The sequence below is a fragment of the Ursus arctos genome, unplaced genomic scaffold (assembly GCF_023065955.2).
Source record: "Ursus arctos isolate Adak ecotype North America unplaced genomic scaffold, UrsArc2.0 scaffold_7, whole genome shotgun sequence".
NCBI lineage: Eukaryota > Metazoa > Chordata > Mammalia > Carnivora > Ursidae > Ursus > Ursus arctos.
In genome coordinates, this window is record NW_026623089.1 from 29,439,912 (window position 1) to 29,461,402 (window position 21,491).

At 50.6% G+C, this 21,491-nt stretch overlaps 1 protein-coding gene across 5 annotated transcripts in view; it reads right to left on the reverse strand.

The window, feature by feature from the left end:
- Positions 1-21,491, reverse strand: part of ZFYVE27 (zinc finger FYVE-type containing 27) — a 35,939-nt gene that overhangs the window by 12,973 nt on the left and 1,475 nt on the right. Inside the window, exons 2-12 of one of the 5 annotated variants that reach the window (XM_026493811.4) lie at positions 21,287-21,484; positions 17,408-17,478; positions 15,688-15,874; positions 14,718-14,813; positions 14,265-14,377; positions 13,383-13,522; positions 12,730-12,801; positions 10,810-10,954; positions 6,205-6,251; positions 5,813-5,894; positions 3,182-4,801 (exon numbers count right to left, since the gene is read on the reverse strand). In XM_026493811.4, coding sequence (XP_026349596.2) covers positions 4,737-4,801; positions 5,813-5,894; positions 6,205-6,251; positions 10,810-10,954; positions 12,730-12,801; positions 13,383-13,522; positions 14,265-14,377; positions 14,718-14,813; positions 15,688-15,874; positions 17,408-17,478; positions 21,287-21,484 — 1,216 coding nt within the window. In that variant the 3' untranslated portion in view covers positions 3,182-4,736. Of the gene's footprint in view, positions 1-3,181; positions 4,802-5,096; positions 5,895-6,204; positions 6,252-8,588; positions 10,355-10,809; positions 10,955-12,729; positions 12,802-13,382; positions 13,523-14,264; positions 14,378-14,717; positions 14,814-15,687; positions 15,875-17,407; positions 17,479-21,286; positions 21,485-21,491 lie in introns of those variants that run through there. The other 4 variants (XM_026493814.4, XM_057308409.1, XM_057308411.1 and 1 more) reach the window with 4 other exon arrangements.

Below are 21,491 nucleotides of genomic sequence, written 5' to 3' on the forward strand. Positions count from 1 at the left end.
AGGGGGGGAGCTCCTGCCACAAGGCTGCCTCTGTTCCCCTGGAGGCTGAACCCACTTTGCTAGGGCTCAGGATGGGCAGGCCCCTCCAGTAAGCTCAGTGGCTCAGAAGATCTTGGAGCTAGTGGGGGCAAGGCAGAACAGAGGGGAGGGTGACAGCCAGGATTGTATGTTCACCCAAAGTTTCTCTGATAAAGCCTCTACAAGTACCTGTGGCACAATTCACAACCCGGCTCCATGGATGACTAGCTACATGACCTTGGGCAGGTTACTTAACCTCTCCAGGCCTTCATTTTACTCATCAGTTAAATGGAGTTAATAATAGAACCTAGCTTTTGGGACTATCATGAAGTTTAAATAAGAATGACACACTGCCTGGCACAGTGCTCAATAAACATAGGTATTGGGACGCCTGGGTGGCTGTCGGTTAAGCACCTGCCTTCGGCTCAGGTCATAATCCCAGGATCGTGGGATCAAGTCCTGCATCGGGCTCCTTGCTCAGCAAGGGGCCTGCTTCTCCCTCTGCCTGCAGCTCTTCCTGCTTGTGCTCTCTCTCTGACAAACAAAATCTTTTTTTAAAAATTAGTAAAACAGGGGCGCCTGGGTGGCTAAGTTGTTAGGCTTCTGCCTTCAGCTCAGGGCGTGATCCCAGGTCCCTAGGATCGAGCCCCACATCGGGCTCCCCGCTCAGCAGAAGCCTGCTTCTTCCTCTCCCACTCCCCCTGCTTGTGTTCCCTCTCTCGCTGGCTGTCTCTCTCTGTCAAGTAAAATAAAATAAAATCTTTAAAACAAATAAAATAAACAATATCCAAGATATAAAATAAAATAAAACAAAACGTAGGTGTTATGATCTCAGAGCTAGCCACCAGCTATAGGATAGATGTTGGAGCCAGGGCCTCTCAAAAGGAGCACCTCCAAGGTTCCATGGAGACAAGGGCATGAAAATGGAGCTTCATTTGGCTTTAGCTCTGAGGGCCAGGAGATCAACGACTACAAATCCTGAAGATCCCAGAAACCAGGACCAAAGTCTGCCAGGGCTCACGAGAGACTGCTCCCCATCCCTACCAAACCACAAAAACATCAACAGAACCCTCAACTCAAGCCAGGCTGTGGGAGCTGGCTGGCTGTCCCAATGGCCACCAGAACTGGATCAAAACCCAGCTACTATTCCTCCCAATGGGTGCCTGAGAGCAAACTGGGGCCATCTTTTAAATCAGGCATCCAATTTTACCATGAACAGTCTGTCCTCCAGGCCACCTCACGTTCGGTCCTCTCCACACTGTGGACCCCAGCCAGCTGCAAGACAATCCAACCTCCATGGCTTCGGTTTCCCGGTGGGACCTGCACTTGCAAGTGGTCCCTCCCCAGCCTGCTCTCACGGAGGCCCTCACACACACTGTAAAGGGACAAGAAGGTGGCCCCCTCGCTTCCCTGCGGGGGGAAGACCCATCCAAGACCCGATGATAAAACCCGTGTTTCCCAAGTCCCGGTATCCCACGTCCCGAAGGCAACTCGTAGCACAGACTACTTCCCCAACGTTACGCATTTTGTTTTTCCAAAATAAAATAATATTATCTCTGCTTTTCCAAACTACACTCTGGCCTCAGATTCTTTCCTGAATAATAATCTAAGATTAGTCTCTGGTTTAAAAAAACAAACACTGTTCTAAGCCATCCAGGACAGAGTTGTCTTTTCCTTAAGATTACCAGGATGGCAGTAACAGTTCGGCGTTTGTGGAGCACTCCCCATGCTCCAGGCCCCGGGCTCCATGCCCCGAGGCGATGATCTCACTTCCGCCTCACAGCAGCCCTGTAAGGTTGAGATCACTACCACGTCCATTTTACAGAGGAAAGCAGCACAGAAAGGCCCAGGGGCAATGCCCCTGTGGCAACTCACTCCAGCGCGCCTGCCATGCCTGCCGCTGACGGGAGAGGAGGGCCAAGTATGGGGCTGGCCACAGCAGTGCCTCCTTCTTACTGCCGCCGGACTGTCCCTGACTAGCACAGGCCGCTCCTGCTCTGAGGAAGGCCCATCCTCTAATGCCGTGGGGAACACGCCTCTTCAAACGATGTGGTGTCCTTCCCGGAGTGAGGGGTTGGCCTGGATGATCTGTGAGCAGCCTTCCAACTGAGCTACCCATGACACATGCCATCCACGAACTCGTAGGCACAGCCCCAGCTGCCTCTCCTCTGGGCCTGCGCTATCACTGCTGTCCCCTTTGCCTCCAAGGTCCTACTTTCCAATCCTCCAACATCTTTACTGTTCCTCTGGACCCAGGCTGCTGAGGCCACTTTGATACTTTTTAAAGTGAACACAGTTTTCTACAAAAACTGCCAGGAAAAGGTCCTGGCTGCTTCCCTGCCTCTCAAGGTCCCTCGGAGCTGCTGGGGCTCCCCCATACTAGCGAAACTTCCTGAGCTAGGCAGAACCCCATCTGGACCAGGCCACGGCCTCTGTGAGCTGCACATGCATGGGGCCACGAGAACATGGCTGCAACCCTACCTCAACTCAGACGCATGGTCTCTCCTGCTCTCTTTACTGCTCCGGGCCTCCGTCTGGAAGACACAGCTCATAGCCAGCTCTGGTCTGCAAAGTGCCATGCCAAACATTTCACTGCCGCTACTCAACTCCCCTTGGCCTCAATGCCCTTACCTATAAAATGGGGAGAACAGTGACTACCTCGTAGGACAATAAGGATTAAATAAAATGACGTGTGTAAAGCCCTCACCACTGTGCCTGGCACCCAGTAAACACCCCACAAACCCTGCTTTCAGAGAACCGCTTACCTGTCCCATCTCACAGCCAATCCTCTTCTGGCTGGCTCTCAGCCTCCCTGAGAGCCGATCCTTTTTTTGCTTTCTAAGAAGGATTAGCTAAAATCTTTCCGTTCTAAAGCCTGCATTGCTTAATGTTTGACAAGTCCTGGTCCTAACCTCAACTGCTCACAATCTGGTCACAAGACGGAGTCTCGAGTCAATCCGACAAACATGTGCTGAGCCCCACCTGCACGAGGCACAGCTTTCCTCCTCCCCACCCCAGCAGACCCCCGGACAGCAGCCTCCATGCCCCCTCCAGCCCAGTTCTGCAGGCACAGCGCAAGCCTGCAAACTCAGCCAGCGCAGGGCGAGTCTGGCTGTCCAGCCTCAGAGACAGAGTTAGCGCAAGGACCAGCACGAAAACGTCAGAAGCTTGAGGGCCTTTTTATTGACAATTCTCCATATACACAGAGATCCTTTTCGTTCCTCTCCAGTGTAAATAAAGCACAGGGTGCTTAACTCTCATCTCTTAACAAAAGAGCCCGAGGAAGGGGGTACACCAAGGTCTGCCTGGTTCCCCAGGGACTTGCACCTCCCTGGCCTGGAGCAGGCCCCCGGCTGCCCAGCCCTAACTAGCCCCCAAAAGCTGGCCTGGGATGGTCTTTTCTCCCCAGCCTGCCTCCTCAGATCCCTGCTCAGCCTCCTATGGGTCCTGGGTCCCTGGCAGCCCATGACTCCAGGGAAGCATCCTAGAGCAGGAGAAGCCCCCCATCCTCTCCATCCCACTGCTTGTGCCACATGTTCCCAGGAACCATGCAATAAATAAATAAATATTTCAAAAAGGCAGGGTAGCTCCAAGGGAGAGAAAGGGTGCCTGAGCCCGCTCAAGGCTTAGGAAGAGACACTGGTGCCCTAAGAGTCCAGAACTGAACATAAAATTATTGAAGAGAGGATGGAGACCTCGGCCTTAACCCCTAAGTGAGACTGTCCTGCTGAGGAATAGCGCCAGAATCTAGGACCCAGCCCAGAGAGATCCTACACTTCCCAGGCCCCCAAGGGTCAAGGGCTTCAGGACCTCTGCTCTGCTTGCCTGTCTCACACTCCATGGGACAAGGGGCCAGGGAGGGGAAATGTAGCTCTGGGCCAGAGGAGGGGTGCCTGAGGCTCTGAGCAGGAGTAAGAGTGATCTGAATGCCTGGCATCTACCCAGTGGAGCTGTCACCAGGATAATATGGGGGCTGAGATTCTGCAAGTCAAGGTTTCTGCAAGGTTAGCCTAATGTCCTTTGAGCTGCTGGGGCTCCCTATGTTTTGCTCCACTTAATACTAAAGGACTCTGACAGGCCCTCCTAGACACGTCCTCCTCTGAGAGAACAGAGAAACATCAACCCTATTTCTAGGACTTTTGGTCTCGTTAGCTCTGGCCACACCCTCTGGTGGAGAAACAATGAGTTGCTGATGCCTGAAGGGACGCTCAAACAGCAGAGTTGGGTCATGCCAAGCCCAAGCCCTTCTGCAGGCTCTCAGAAGCCAAGGGGCTGGCCCAATAACCAGCAGAGGAAGAATCTCTTCTCCCAATCTCTGATCTGTGGTCTCCTAGATTTGTGAGGTGTGGAGAGACGCCCTGATGCCCAGACAGCCCTACAGAGACCAGGCCTAGCTCACTCCTGCTGCCCTCTAGTTTATATTCTCTGCCCAGCTCTGAGTTCACGAATTCAGCCCAGGGCAGAGGAGGCCAAAGTTGCCAAGCCCTTCAGGGGCTCCTCTTCCCTCTGGGTTTTGAGAACTGCCATTTACTAGCCGTCCGCAGGAGTGGGGAGCAGCTCCAGAAACCAGCTGGAGACAGCGAGGATAGGAAGGGGAAGCCTACCTAGCATTCAGGCCACATTTGCCCAGCACACACGACATGGGGCTAGGGACAGGACAGTGAGGTCTGCTGCTGGCCCCAGGGACCGACGCCCACTTTGGACCCCAGCCCCTCTTCTCACTTGCTCAAGGTCTGGTTACACGAGGCACACACAAACACAGTCTCTCTCTGGGCTTCGGGGGCTGAAAAGGAGGAAGAACTTGGTGAGACGCTTCCTCATGCCCTTTGTTTCATGGCCCCCAATGCTACAACCACCTCCCCGACCCCCAAAGCCCCACCCAAGCCACCCATCACCCAGCCCACATCCTTCCTAACCCAGCTCCCTAGCCTACCCTCAGACTCCTCTTTCCATGGGGACTAGGGACTTTAGGAGTGACCATACCAATAGCAGGCCTCTCCCAGGTGCTCTGCATTAGAAAATATTTTGGCACCAACAAAACACCATTAAAAAGTTTTTTTAAATGAAACACCAGAAGAAAATTTTCCAACATGTTTTAGTAGTGGTTATCTCTAGGTAGTAAGATTACAGAATTACTTTTTTCTTCCTTCTTCTTCCATACAATCATCTCCAAATCTTCTAGAATAAGCATATGCTACTTGCATGACCAGAATGAAAACCAAAAAACCCTCAATGTCTGATTACAGCATGTTACAGGCAGTGTGCACGCAGAATGTGCTCCCACTAGTTGCAGAACGCGCATGTGCATACGCATTTACCCTCGCGCACACGGTGCCCTTCCCTTATCTGTATCTTTTGTTTACAATGAGTATGTACAGCTTTTATAGAAGGGAAGAATTTTTTTTTTCATTTTGTTAAATGTGTTACCAAGTTAATGAGAAAAAGAATAAAATTCAGCACAGTGGTTTCTTCTGGGGAAGGCAGGGCGGTGCTGGGGAGCCTTGGGGGTGTTGCTAATGCTGTTTTTTAACTTCAGTGAAGTAGCCACAGATATTCAGTATTATGCCTCATAATTCAGATACATTAAATATATTCTTCTGCATGCACAAAATATTTCAGTGTTTTGTTTGCTAAAGGACAGTGGAGATGCTTCTCTAGGCCAGACAGGATCCCGAGTCCCCCTGCCTTCTCACTGACCCCTTGCTCCCTTCCCACACTGCAGCACCCCTTGGAGGAGGCAGGAACCAGCCAAGCCCTCCCAACGGCCTGACCCCTGGCTGCCTGCACCACTCACCTGTGGCCCCCATGGAGGACTTGGGCACCTTGAAGGAGCAGCACCGAGAGCAGAAGCTATTTCCACAGTTACTGCAGCTCCGCTGCAAAGAGCCATGGTCAGTATCAGATGTGTCGCCCACACCCAGAGCCCCCCAACCCCCCCTCCTTTCCATCAGCTGATCTTACCCAAGGAACCTGGGACTACCATGGGAATAGGGAGGTGTCCAAGTGGGGCAGGACAGAGCAAACACGACAACCAATGGGAAGGCTGAAGGCGTGGCCATAGGGACAGCAGATCCCTGCTCATCTGAGCAAACCTCGGACCCCAGGCCCAATGTGGCCCAGTGACTCCCCGCTACTCCCCTGCATCTCATCCCAAGTTCCCGCAAACACACCCTCAAGGAGACTTACCCTCTTCTTCAGCACTGAGAAGGTGGCCGAGCAGCCAGTACAGTTCCCTGACAAACAGAGGCAGCAGCTCAGCCTTGAACCAGCCCAGGGCTCTCAACTCTCACCTGCTCCTGGCTCTTCTAAATGGGACCAATCGGGACACCAGCCCAGACACCATGGCTGGGAGCAGTGAGCAAGGGAGTAAAGTCCAGGGTGCCTCGGTGGCTCAGTCGTTTAAGTATCTGCCTTTGGCTTAGGTTCTGGGATCAAGTCCAGCATCAGGCTCCTTGCTCAGCAGGGAGTCTGCTTCTCCCTCTACCCCTCTCCCCCTGCTCATGATCTCTCTCTCATGCTCTCTCACTCTCAAATAAATAAACAAAATCTTTGAAACAAAAAAAAGGCGGGGGAGCAAAGTTCAGATCCGGAGACAGAAGGGAACTCAAACTAGGAAGGAAAATTTCCAGGGTGCCTGGGTGGCTCAGTCGGTTAAGGTCATGATCTCAGGGTCCTGGGATCGAGCCCTGCATCAGGCTCTCTGCTCAGCAGCGAGTCTGCTTCTCCCTTTCCCTCTATGATATCTCTCGCTTTCACTCTCTCTCAAATAAATAAATAAAATCTTTAAAACAAACAAACAGAAGGAAAATTCCCATGGTCCCTGAGAATGCATGTCTCCAGACTACACACAGTGCTGGTCCTGTGCCCTCCCAGGACTTAGAGGCCCCAGCGGCAGGTCCCGCCAAAACCGAAGAGCATCCAGTAGAATCTGCTCACCGGAAGTCAGGCCATGCTTAGGGGTCTGATAACAGGCAGCCTTCAGAGAGGCCACGCCAATGAGCTCAGATGAAACCTGCCTGACATGACCCCTTCCTAAGTGTCTCCGTACAAACAGTCTGCCCACAGGTAATTCAGAACCCCAGACTCCTGCTTCCTGTCATCTGAAGATTCCACAAGAGGAGCTCAGAACCCGGCACCTTCCAAGAAGACATGCAAGGCAGGGGCACAGACACTGCAAGTGGTGGGCAGCACGGAGCAGGGCAGGGCCGTGAGAGACTCCACCTAAACCACCACACTCAAGATGATCAAGTTTCCGGACCACAGCGGAGGATTCAACAGCAGCTTAGCAAATGCATGGGAGGAGGCAAGGGGGTGCAAGAAGAGATGAAGGACGGGGAGGAAGGGAACCAATGGTTCTTTCAGAGGCCGCTGTGCTCACCACCCACCCGTGCTCCCAGGAAAATTAGACAGAAAAAGTGGACTGCAGCAAAGACACAGTCTACTAAAGGAGGCACGTACACGAGAATGAAGGGAACCAAAAGGCAGAGGCAAACTGAAGCTTGGGGAGGAAAGAAAGGCCACACTGCGCCTGATGGCTACAACAAGCTCCAGGAACAAGAGCAAACCCTGAAAAAAACAAAGAAGGTTCCAAGGGCTATCCCCAAGAACACAGACTACAGTCTGAGGCAAAAATCTCCATGCAAGCAGGGGAGAAAGCCCAGGGGTCCACGGTGGGCCTGAAGGTGCTCCCGAAAGGGGCTACAGAGCCTAGCCCAGGACTGTGGGCCCAGAAGGAAGCTATATTGGGTCCTGAAAACACTTGGGAGTGAATAATAAGGCTACTGGAGTAAGTGTCTATAACTAGGGACCCAAAGGCCTCGTGGGATCTAGCTAGAACAATTAGCAGCTTCAGGAAGCACTGTTGGGCCTCCTGAACCACCCATGTGGCCAGGTATGGAGCCCCGGGCCTCAGCTTCAAGCAAAGGCCCAGAGCTATATTGACAGCTACACGTGGTCCTTTCCTCTGTTCCACCAGAACCCCCTATAGCCCCTGCTACAGGACACCCCCCGTGTTCAAGGAAAGAAGGGCCCCGCCCAAGCTAGAGCAAGGAGAAGTCTGAGGCCAAGGTGCATAAGGTGAATGCCACTACTGCCAGTTAGCTCCTGGACTGGCAGAGGAGAGGGAAAAGCATAGCAGGTGCTGCTGCCCTGATGCCAAATCAGCAATCGGGCTACCCAAGACTTTGTCCCCCACACAAAGAATGTGCGCAAAGCAACCCACCTTGGGACACCCGGGTGGCTCAGGCAGTTAAGTGTCCGACTCCTGGTTTAGGCTCAGGTCATGATCTCATGGGTCGTGAGACTGAGCTGCTCCCTCTCTCAAATAAATTTAAAAATCTTTTTTTTTAATTTTACTTATTTATTTGAGAGAAGAGAGAGAACATGAGCGGGGATAGGGTAGGCAGACAGAGAGGGAGACGCAGATTCCCCACCAAGCAGGGAGCCCGATGCGAGGCTCGATCCCAGGACCCTGAGATCATGACCTGAGCTGAAGGCAGATGCTTAACAGACTGAGCCACCCAAGCACCCCAATAAATAAATTAAAAAAAAAAAAAAAAAAGCAACCCACCTCTGCTTCCCCTTAGCACAGGGAACAGGGGCATGAGGCAGGGGACTGGAGCCACCTCAAAGACTGACACTCAGGCCCAAGTCCAGGATGGAAAGTCAGGGCCAAGCATCCCAGAGTAGCCATGTGCTCTAGTGAAATCAACATGTATTCAATGCACAAGCCTGGGCCAGGGAGGGCTTAGAGTGCTGACACCAACTCGAAACAGTAATGGAGGAGAGCAGCCCAGTTCCATTCCAACATCTACCGATTCTCCCTGGCCCCATTCTCAGCAAAGGGCCTGACTCACCATGTGATGATACCACAGGAACAGGAAGGAGCCTAGGACAGCATGGGCCCTGCCAGGGTAATAGTCAAAAAGCCTCTGGGACAGAGTGGGGCCACACAGAAGGCCTTGAGCTCATTTGTCCTGTCCTCATGTGTCCCAATCCCCACCCTCCACAGGCATCCTGAATGGAGTGGCCGCGAAAGTGGCTCACCTCACCCTGGCCTGCGGGAGTCAGACCCGGGAGCAGAGCTGCTACACCTGCCCTCACAGCAAGGAGCTTGCCAACTTCACACAGAGAGGACCGCAAATAGTCTTAAAGAATGGGAATTAAGAGAGGCTTAGAAGAAAGCAGCATTTTCTGCCCTTGCCAGCCTCATGTGAACCTGAAAGGCCTTCACCCATTCCAGCCGGAATTCCCTGAACCAAAAACCAAATACTGAAAAAAGACAGACCTAAAACCAGAGGACTTCAGACACTAAGGCGAAGGGAGCATGACGAGTGAGAAAAAACACAGGAGCCAGATCAGATGGCTTGGATTTGAGTCTCAGTTTGACCATTTACTGGCTGAAGACATGGGGCGAATCACTTTTCTCACCCGAGGCTACTCACCTGCAAATGAGAACATCTAAAGGCCTTTACTTGAAATTCATACATCCGAATGAATGACATGCTAGAGCAAGAGTACTCATTCTTGTGTAGTGTCACTTGGGACTTCTGGAACCCAGCTGCTTCTAAGCCCCTAAGAACTGCCTGTCCCTATCGCGTCAACCATCTGGACTAGATGAGACCGTGTAGTCCATGGAACACAGTGCCCCAGAGAAGTCAGTGATCACCACAGATAAAAGGGAATTTGAAATGACTGGTGCGTACGCACAGAGGAGAAAGAAACAGCACGTCCAGGACCTCTAACCCTGAAAAACAACTGCCCTGGGTGCTACAGGGGCAGGAAGGCAGGCCCCTGGGTGCCCTGGGTCAAATTCCTCAAACGAACTGCAGGGCTTCTCCCAAGGTGCAGACCCTAGAACTCACTCGCACCAGAACACACAGTATAGCCACCCCATCCTCCTGGCAGCTGACACCAAGCACAAACAAGGCTCTTCCTCGAGACCACCATGACCCCCAAGTCACCTGCCCTCTTCAGCCAGAACTCTATCTGGCCCAGCAACCGCTCTCCTGGTCTGAGCCAGATTTCCCACCATGCTAACAGTCAAGTCTACCCTTCTCCAAAGCTGCCTTCCTTGACCCACCCCCAACCCCCAGTAAAATAAGGACTGGTTGGTCCATGAACTTGGCTGAGGAGAAGGGACCTCGGGGTTCTATCGTGTGCAGAGGCAGATACTTTTTGCTTCAATTTGTTTCAACCTGGGTAGGAAAGATCCAGACTAGCTCCTAGGCACCTGCAGGATGGACCAGGACCCCTCATGTTAACAGCCCCCCTTATTAAGCACTTACTGTGACCCAGCCAGCACTGTGCATCACTTCATTAGAGACTTCTAAGAACCCTGTGACGTAAGAACTGTTATTACTGCCCTTTTTTAGAAGAGGAAACTGAGGCACAGAGGTTACATCATTTGCTCAAGGACATCCAGCAGAACTGGGATTGACACCGGGCAGTCAGACACTACGGTCTGTTCTCAGCCATCATGCCACACTGCCTTCTGAGCCTCTGCCTCAGGATTACACCTCTCTGCAATCCTGGAGTGGTGTTTCTGGAATACAGTGCCTCAACTTCCCAAAAGTTAATGTTCAACAAAGATGGAGGAACAAGAAGCAGCCCACACTCACTCCCTTGGCAGTCCTACTGTGTGTCTGCTACCTTCCCCAGGGCCCGTGGACATAGCTTTACTCCCCACTCTCATCACAAACCAGTACCTACAATTCCAAAGCTCTGGCCCCGTGGCACCCGCACCGCCCCCGTGGCAGCCGCACCGCCCCCATTCCTCAGCCCTGGCCGTACCGAAGTTGTTGGCAGGGTAGCGTTTGCGGAGCCGCTCCGTGAGCCGTGACACCTTGCTGCGCAGCACCTCATTCTTGCTCAGGAACCCGTTGTCCTGCAGAACCAGCTCATCTTCTGCTGGGCATGGGGCACCTTCGTCATCCTCCTGTGGGAACAGCTCCTTCCAGTCCTGCCCACCTCGTGGTAGGGCTCCGGGAGCCACGTGCACAGACCCTCAGCACGGCCGACCCCACGAGGCATGGGGACAGCCAGCTCAGTCGCCCTCCCCCTGCCCGCCTCACCAAAGCTCCTACTTACCAGCACCACCAAGTGCGTCTCCTGCCTCCCAAGGTGCGGGGGAGAAGGAGAGAAAACAGAGAGAGATAGCAAGAAGAAGAACACCGCCAGGAGGGGGACCCCCAAGCAAAAGGAAACATGGAGGTGCCACCCTGAGTTCAGTCTGAGCACGCCACAGAGGGTGACTTCACAGAGGCCCCCAGAGAAGGAGCCTGGCATCAGATCAGCTTGAGAGAAGCTGGGTACTATAGTTTATCAAACTGGGTGAAATAATTCATTAAAAGTAGCTCATTAGCTCAATAGAAAAGAACAGAAAATATCCCTTAGAACATATTTTCAGAAAACTTTTGCTTCATTTAAGTTTTATACATTTTAGACATAACTGTGAACGAGGCCAAGATGTAAAATGTGTTCACTACTGTGGATTAGGAACAGAAGAGCCCGAAAGCCCTGGCTGAGTAAACTCCCTACACCACCAGCACCAAGATACACAGTCATATATTCCAGTCTGGGAGAAATCTTAAAGCAGCTGAACAGGTAAATGCCATGGATGCGGCTGAGTGAGAGTGAAGTGGGCTGGGGTAATCACAGGCCCAGGGGCAAGGCACAAGACCCCTTTGCTTACACCTCAACTGCCCACTTTACAGAGACGGAGAAGTGACTTCCTGCTACATGGAAATGCAACAGCACAGCTGCGACAACTGCGACTGCACTAGGACTCAGTGACAAGGAGGATGGGGGCAGTGGTGGGGACTAGGTGACTTTTCTTAGGGGGAAAATCACTCCTCAGCTACACTGACCACTTCAGGCTCAGGGCTCCCAGAGCTTCTGGTTTTTCAGAGAAACTAAAAATCCAGACCTTTCATTAAAATCTCTCCATTTGTAAATATTTTTAAGTCTTGGATGCCAAATAAAATGCTTCTGTGGAGACACCTGGGTGGCTCAATCAGTTAAGTGTCTGCCTTTGGCTCAGGTCATGATCTGGGGGTGCTGGGACTGAGCCCCGCATCGGGCTCTCCACTCAGAAGTGAGTCTGCTTCTCCCTCTCCCTCTGCCTGCCACTCCCCATTCATGTGTGCATGCACGCTACCTCTCTCTGTCAAATAAATAAAATCTTTAAAAATAAATAAGTAAAATAAAATGCTTCTGTGAATAACCAGTTTGAATCACTGTCTTAAAACCAGGAAGACTCTTTGACCTAGTCCTTGGCCTGCAACCACTTTCTCCTGCTTCCCCTCCCTGCCCCGCAAAGAGACATCTTTCAAACCTCATTCTGTGTAAGAGCAGCTAGAGACCCGGGGCAATGCCCTCCCCCAAATCTGCCTCTCCCACATCCAAGGCACCAAGCCCAGAGGCTCCAGCCTCGGTGGTAAATGATCCACCTCCCACCGCAGGGAGCTTCCCAGACGCTTCCAGAGCCATCCCTGCCCTGAGCATGCACAAGAGAGGAGGAGGTCGGTCACAGAACGGGCGGAAGTTCAGAGGCACCCTTTCATCCAGTGAGCTCCAGCTCACAAGTTCTGACTTCTCATTTGGATAAAGAGAACTGAAAAACCTACACCTGGGGTGCGAGAAGCCACCCGGCTCCCAGACCACCTGGCTTCTGTCCTGATCGGTAGAGAGAGGTGGGGAAGGGCCACCCACCTCAATCGCATCTTTAAACTCCTCATCGGGCTCAGCCTCCTCGGCCTCCTCCACACTGCCAGGCGTGAGGTCCTGGGAAGAGAAACTATTACAGAGAGGGAGGGCAGCCCGGCCCCCTAAGGCAGAGGCCACCGGCTCCCTCAAGCCAGCATCCAGGTTCCCTAAAACATCCATTCCTGCCCCAGAGGAGATGGCATACATCCAAGAAAGAAGTCACGGGAAGGAGAGCACTCTCTGACCTAGCAGGGACAGGAACACAGGCTCAAGACTACAGATGGCCCTACAGTGGCTACACAGCACAGGTGCTAGAACCATAGTGCCTGGTCTGAGTCCTGGCCCCACCACACTGGCGCAAGCATTCTGTGCCTCAGCCTCCCCCTCTGCAGAGGAGAACCCTCCCATTCTCGGAAGCAACCTACACCTCACAGGGTTAACATCTATAAGCTACTTAGAAGAGCACAGTAAGCATTCAATAAAGCACACAGTAGCTCTTATCATTACAATTATTATTAAACATTTCAGAGAAGATGAGGCCAAGGAAGCAGTAGGAACTGCAAAGAGGCCAGGAACTATGTGGCATGAACAAGCTGGAAACGAGAAGGCCCCACAACCTGCCTGCAGGAGGCTCTGCCCTGATGGTGGGGGGCACTCACCTCTGTGGGCGTGGGTGCAGGTGTGCAGTCCGGCAGAGCACACTTTTCCCCCGCCTCCGGCAGTGGTGGGCTCTCAAAGACGCTGTCTTTCTGCTTAGGGTTTAGCCGCCGCTGCAGACATGCCCTGTACTCAGACACCACTACCCAGAGCGAGAACGGAATGGGAGGCAGAAACAGGATGGAATGAGTGGTGCTCTGGGGGTACCCCTTCTACAGGCAGCTGGCCTCTTCAACCAGCAGCCCACTCTCTGCTGCAAGAAAGTCACCCTCCTAACTCTGAACAGATCACCTAACCTAAGCCTCATAAGCAAAACGGAGATCCTACCACCCACCCCCTGGGATTGTTATAGAAGGATTTAATGTAGTAAGTGCTTGATGAATTATGGCTTCTGTAACTAATTACCTGATTACAGAGAGGAAAACAAATATAGCAATCACCCAAACATGTAGAAGCCCAGGTTTCTGTGGCTCACGACCTCTCCAGACTGCCTCGCTGCTTTAGAAGCTAGACGGCAGATGAGAACTCTGGGATGACACAGAGAAGTAGCAGCTACTCCAGGTGGCTGCGTCCCAGGAGGCAGGTGACAGCACTGGGAAAACATCCCTCCCTCATCTCCCAGAAGCCACCACATCACGTAAGCAGGGCTTCACCTGCCTTGGGAAGGGAGAGGGGTCCCCACAGTAGCAGCCTCCCCTGTATCCCCCCCTGACATCTCAGACGCAGAGCCCAGGAGCCCTCCCAGAAAGTACTCTGGTGTGGTGCTGCCCCCTTGTGGAAGGTACAGCAAACGGACAATTAGCTGTAGAGACAGACAACCCGGGGAAGCCTAACCCAGCCCTCAGAGCCTGAGCCCCATCTCTGCCAAGCTGTCCATGGCTTACCTCGGAAGAACTCCACATTCCCCAAAAAGAGCGTGCTGTTTAAAAGGGCAAGGACCCAGCACAGGGGCAGCAGATACAGCATGCAAACTGTGCCCAGGAGAGCCCCATAGAACCTGCATTGACAGAGAGGAACCACAGCATCAGAAATTCCTAAGATCAGAAGGAAACCACTTTGTAGCTCAGCCACATGGCAACGGGCACACTTAATAAACAGGACATCTGTTAATCAAGTAACTGGGTGAGAGATTACATGGTAAATTATGTTTCTACTATTAAAATATTTTTACCGCATCTGAAAGGTATTTAAACAAAAGCAGTATATCCCAGCCCACAGGTTCACGTGCAGGTCTGCACGCAAGAACCTCAGAGGCTCTCTGCCCCTGAGCGAGGAGAGCAGGGGCTCCTGTGGCAAATCCCTGCAGGGCAGCGGTGGGGGGACCGGGGACCACTCACTGTGAGGACGCGGCGGGGTTCTCCCAGTGCAGCACGCGGTAAGCAGCTTCGCAGGTGCGGCACAGGCGGCTCAGGAAGGCCTCCAGCTGGATCAGGCTGTGGGCACAGGGCGCCTCCGTGAGCCGCACGCCCACGGGCCTGCCAGAGCTCGGGGCCACAGAACCTAGGACTTCACAGGCACTGCTAACCAGGGACAGCTGGTCTCTTCGAACCCATGGGAGGGGCCAGAAAGCTCTAGACCAACTGCGTACCTTTCAGTCCCCCTTTCGGGAGCCCTACAGAGGGGCAAATAGGACAAATGTTCCCTCTGGGGTCTCTTCCTAGCTGTTGATGTCGGGCCAGCTGCTTAACTTTCCCAGGGCTTTTTTTGAAGCTTTGCAGATGCTATGGTTCATTTACTCAACAGTTTTAACGTGGCTCTTCAGAAGTACCAGCTCTGTCACGCTTCGGAAGCTTCTCGATAGTGTAGTGATGGTGACTAACATTTACCGAACACTTCCTGGGTACCAGACACTCATTCAGTCTTCACAACCACCTATGAGGTAAGTCCACTATTATGCCACTTAACAGGTGAGGAACCTGAGGCACAGAGAGGCGGAGCAACCCACCCAGTGCCACACGGCAAGTAAATGGAGGACTGGGATTTGCACCCTGGCCGTGGCTCATGCGTGCAGTGCTCAGCCAAGACCCTGAACTGTCTCTCTAGTGGAAAGAACCCAAGTTGTTGTGAAATCAGCTAGATCTGGATTCTCATCCCAGCTTGGTCACCTTGTCACTGTGTAAGCCTTTTTCTTCATCCATAAATGGAGGATAAGAACAACAGCTACCTCCCAGAGCTGTTTCAAAAGATGATGAAAGGAAAGAACATCTGTGGTTTCATAATACAACGTCTGACACAGAGCAAGCACTCAGTGTGGTGGCCACTGTTACTGTGACCACCTCCCACCTCCCTGGCCCCTTCCATACTCACAAGCTCTTCACCTCAGCCACAGCCTCAGGGCGAGACAGGCGAACTTTCTGGAGGTCCTCCTGCCTCACGCTGTGATACTTCCTCCGCATCAACTCAGACTCGGGCAGCCGTGCCCGGCAAACCTCCTGAAGGTAGCCCAGAAGGGCAGGCACTGAAATCATCAGGGCACCCACTGAGTACCATGCACCTATGGGATGGATAACACTGCAGGTAAATGAGGAGCAAGGACCAGGAGCTTCTGCCCACCAGATGCCCACATGCTCGCTCCCTCACCTCCTCCAGGGCTCTGTCCAAAAGGCCTTCCCTGATCACCTCAGGTGAAAGAGTATCTCCCCTGCTCATTCTCCAACCCTTTAACTCAGCTTTATTTTTCCTCATAGAATTTATCACCACATGACTGATTACGGGCATAGTTGTTGTTTCCTCCACAAACATAGGCTCTTGAAGGCTGGGACTTCATCCGTTTGGTCACTACTATAGCCCCAGACCCATTTTTTTTTTAACAGTAACAAAACTACGCCAGCACACAGTAGGTGGCTCGTGCCTGGAATGTGGCCACTAGGAGATCCCCATGACTGACAGTCTGACCTTTGGACCACTAGGGCAGATTAGAATACCACAGACCAGATGACTGTGGACTGAGAAATGGGGAGGCTGAGAGAAAATCCAAAGAAGGACCTTCTTCCATATATTATGGTACCCCCCAAAGCAAGCTAACAGAGCACTGGGCACAGAGTAAATGCTAGATAAATATCTGTCATAGGATTTACTTTGGAAACGTATTCAGAAAAATCTTAACAGACTGAGAAGGATATCTGAGTTTGGATGAGGAAAAGAGTCCTACTAAGAAACAGAAAATGAGGTCTTATGTGAAAACTGGGTTTATTTTCAACCCACTGAATCCGTATCTTCATAGGAAACAAAGGCCACACTTGAGAAATGCAAGTTTGAGAAGAATGAATAAAGGACCCAGCTCCTCAGAACATTCTGTCTCAGGCCTTTCACACATCTCCCCACCAGGGGGTAAGCTTTTCCTGCAGTCATCTGTCAGTTTCAAACAGGAAAAGGACTGGGTCCTGGTATATCTTGTCACAAAAGATCCCCAGGAGACATCACTACCCAAGATCTCTAGAGCCACCCACCTGTCCACACATCTACCTCAAAGGCTTCATGCCAGACCCCTCAGAGCTGGTGACTGCCCAGCAGCCCCCTCCAGGCTCCCCTGCTGAGCCAGAGGAAATCAACAGATGTGGCAAAAATCTCAACCATTCACCTTCCTGGTACCCTCAGCCCATGTCATGTCCCCATTGACCCTGGCATCAGCTTAGAAATCAAAATGGAAAAGGCTCACAGCACCAGCATCCAGGCAAGAAGGAAACAACAATAATAATAGCTACAATACACTGGCTGCTTACTCCATGGCAGGCACCGTGCTAAATATTATATACAGCTACCTCGTTCCTCACAACTACTCAAGCACTATTATTATCCTCCCTTTAGAGATGAGGAAAATGAGGTCTTAACAAACAGGTTAAAGAACCTGCCACCCCAACAACCCAGCCAAGATTCTAGCCCAGAGTGTATCTCTCCAGAGCCAGTTTTTCGACATCAAGCAGACATGGAGGGAGGCCAACTCCATGCCAAGACAAGTGGCCACCTCTTGGAATTTCTTCCCACGTTCATTCACAAAAACCCCCTGGCCCCTGGAATCAGTTCTTACCCTCATTCAAAGTGAGGAACAAGACGTTGAGGCCCAGGCAGGTCAGCAAGGAACACAAAGGTGTCTGCCACCTACAACACAAGAAAGTCCCGGTCACTAAAGATGGCCACTCCTCCAGTTGGGGAGGGGTGGGGGAAACGGCCATCACAGATGGATCATCAAAACCAGGAGCAAGAGGAGGGGGCCTGGAGCTCAGAGTGTCAAGGAGAAATGAAAAGTGGGCTTCTCACATGGACAGGCAACTGGGAGATGAGTTAAAGTCACACATCAGGCCCTGGGATAAGAAAAGGTATCCTTCGGGGCGCCTGGGTGGCTCAGTCGTTAAGCGTCTGCCTTCGGCTCAGGGCGTGATCCCGGCGTTCTGGGATCGAGCCCCACATCAGGCTCCTCCTCTGGGAGCCTGCTTCTTCCTCTCCCACTCCCCCTGCTTGTGTTCCCTCTCTCACTGACTGTCTCTATCTCTGTCAAATAAATAAACAAAATCTTTAAAAAAAAAAAAAAAGAAAGAAAAGGTATCCTTCTCAGAACTAGAAGAACTGTGGAACTTTCTCCCAGAAGGAGAAGAATTTATAAAGTATCTGTTAAACCCAGTTAACACTGTTTAACTGTGTTTTGTAAGGTTCTGGTCTCTTTTAACAGGTGACAATGATGAACTTTCTTCTTTAAAATTTTCCCTTCTTTCTTACAATTTCATAGGAACATATACTACTGTGCAAGATTCATCTAATACAGAAATCAAGAGAACAAAATGTGAAGGATTCTGTGACCGCATTTGTGACTTTCTCTTATTTCTGATATTTGAGATTTTTAACATATGCTAATCCAAAACGAAAAAAAATGGTAATGATTTTGGTTTAATATATCAAAAAAGAAACTGAAACCGGGGTATAGCATTCTTTCAGCAGACATGCCCTAAGTGAACGGGAACAGCTGGAAAGCACATGCAGACCCAGCCACCACTAACACCACCAAATAGCAGTGCAGAAGCCCTCAAAGAGGAAAGAGAGAAGACCAGAGACTTGAGTTGCTGAGGATAAGCAAATTCTGCTGGCTTCATCCCTGATAAAGGACATTTATTAGGGGAAAAGGAGCAGAGATGTAACAATGAAGGCGTGGATGCCTATATTCTAAACAGAAGTGTAGTATTTACAAGGTCAGCCAACAGAGGGAGAGTCAAAAAGAAAAACAGGTAAGTTGCCGGCAAGCACTGTATTCAGAACTTCAATGTCTTTTGCTGTGATTGAGGTATTTCAGTTGCTAAATGAGGGTCACTAATTTATGTGTTTTGTTTTGTTTTGTTTAATTTTGTGGGGGTGGCACGGCAGAGGGAGAGGGAAAGGGAGAATCTCAAGCCGACTCCCGCACGGAGCTATGCAGGGCTTGATCTCACAGCTGACTGAGATCAGGACCTGAGCCGAGATCAAGAGTCAGACACTTAACCGACTGAGCCACCCAGGCGCCCCCGCTTTTATTTTTTTCACAAAAGTTATGAGTAAGGAAATAAAATGACCTCTGTCCGCGTTTCTCTGAAAACCCAGCATCCCTCACTCTGCCACCCTAATTAGGCCTCAGAATCAGCGAGTGGCAGCTACAAGCGTAAGAGCAAATTCAAAGTCCGGTCTAAGGCCAATCCCATTTCAGAAATAAAAACATCATACAGCCACTGAAGTCACTTTCACTGTGAAGCCTCTCCCATTCTTCCTCATGTCTTTACTGACACTTCGGTCATAGAGATCTACCTGCTAGAGCAGCTGATTCCAGAAGAGAGGAATCTTTTAAAAATCTAATGCAACCCTAGGCTTCAGACCTAACAGACAAAGCTCAAGATTAGGTCCCTCTTGAAAGTCAAATCCTCTTTACTAAGAAAAGAACAAGCAAAAGCACAAGCTAATCTGACAGCCATTTTCACAGACCAGTGCTCTGTCTCCCAGTGGCACAAAACCACAAGCTCCTGGGGGCTTTGGGGGCCAAACACTGCTCCCCTTCCATCCAGCTTTAATCAATCCCACCACATCCTCAGATTTCTAATTTCATAAAATGGAAAAACCCTAACATATGAGTGCCAAGAAGCACTAAGAGACCAGTGGTGGAAGAGGTGAAGGGCAGGCTATATTTAACTTTCGTGCTTTGCCACAAAAGGGTAAAACACACATACACACACACACATGTACACCTGCATGTGTGCACAGTAGAAAGCCCCAGGGCCCAGCCCCTCCACTAAGGAAGACTAGAATTCATTTCAGCTGGGTGGTCATGGTGGGATTATAAAATAAGCCCCTCATACCATCTCCCCTATCCCTTGCGCCAAGGGGACAGTGATCTAATGATAAAGAACATTGCTCTGGAATACAAACTAGCTCACCTCTAGGGCTAATGCCATAAATTAAAGGGGCTCTGGGGTTAACACAAAAAATTTAAGGCCTTGTTCAGAAAGTTAAAAATAAACCTCCCACTATTTCCAGATTGAGGTTAAGAATGAATATTCAATAGTACTCTTAGAGGTTAACCCAACTCCACTCACCCTGCCTCCTACCTCTCTGAGAGGACTGGAGAGCTTTAAGAAAATCTGATGAAAACTAAAAGATTCTCCCTTAGAAATACACATTGGGGGCGCCTGGGTAGCGCAGTCGTTAAGCGTCTGCCTTCGGCTCAGGGCGTGATCCTGGCGTTCTGGGATCGAGCCCCACATCAGGCTCCTCCACTGGGAGCCCGCTTCTTCCTCTCCCACTCCCCCTGCTTGCGTTCCCTCTCTCGCTGGCTGTCTCTCTGTCAAATAAATAAAATCTTAAAAAAAAAAAAAAAAAAAGAAATACGCATGTGTGCACGAAGGTTTACATGTAGTTACAGGAGGCTGAGTGAGCCCTAAAGCCTCACTCACAGGCTCCAGGTTATGAATGTCTGCTCTGAAGACAACCAGGTTTTATGTGGCTCCCAATATTAGGAACACAAGACCTTTGTGGGGGAGGGAGTTTCACTGGAATATGATCCAACCTTTAACTCTAACTTCCAATTTGCACCATGAGGGAGCAACCAGACAAATCTAAGTAAGAAATTCTCCAGGACAGTAAGCTCAGTCTCCAGCAAGTCAGTATCATGAAAAAGAAACCATTTTAGATTGAAAACGGCTTAAGGGACATAATAGCCACATAGAATGCACAGTCCTGGACTGGAATCTGATTCAGCCAAAACAGGACATTCTTGGGACAACTGACAAAATCTGAATATGAACTGAGTATAAGATGATATCAAGAAATTATTGTTAACTTTGTTACATGGGATGTTGCTTTTTCTCATTAAAAAAAATGTCATTATTAGATAAACTGAAGTATTTAGGGAGTGGAACAGCATATATCTGTAATTAAAATTCTTTAAGATAAGAAATAAAGTGAGCTGAAAAGGGAAAAAAGAAATTATAGAGGATGAAAATCAAAGCAAAATAAGAACAAAAAATTTTGAGCTCCATAATCCTAAAAGATTAGTGAAAAGGGTACCCTCTTATTCATAGATATTTGTATTTAACTTATTTTCAAAATTACATCCTAATTTAAAATATTAATTATGCTAATACTAAGAGAAAAGAAAAAAAAAAAAAACACCTCCTTTAAGATTTAGAAGACCCGATGTTCAAGGCTAGTTAGCAGTCCTGAGGTATGAGCTTACTGAATGACAAAGAAGAAACTCTGGTGAAAGACCATATGGTTCCCAGGGCCTGCCTCTCCTGGGATGAATCTGGAATAAGCCCAGGGAACCAACGGACCTCCCAGAACTACTCCTCACTAGGGTAGAAGGGACAGCCCAGCAACTGCCTAAATGGCCAGCACAAGTATGGAGCAGGAAACAAGGTCTAGACGGTCAGAGCAACCCTACAAAGTCTGTTACCTGAGCAAGTACCGGACACCGTCACCTGCATCCTTCAGGGGTTCCAGGTAGATCTCCAACCTCTTGTAGAACAGAACCAAGTTGAAAAGATCAAATGCCGGGGACTTGGTAGGGGCAGGTGGAGACTCCAGGGGAGCCTCAGGCATCACGCTGGGGCTCACCTCTGGCCCATTCCCCTCACGCTCTGATGTCTGCATCCTGCAAC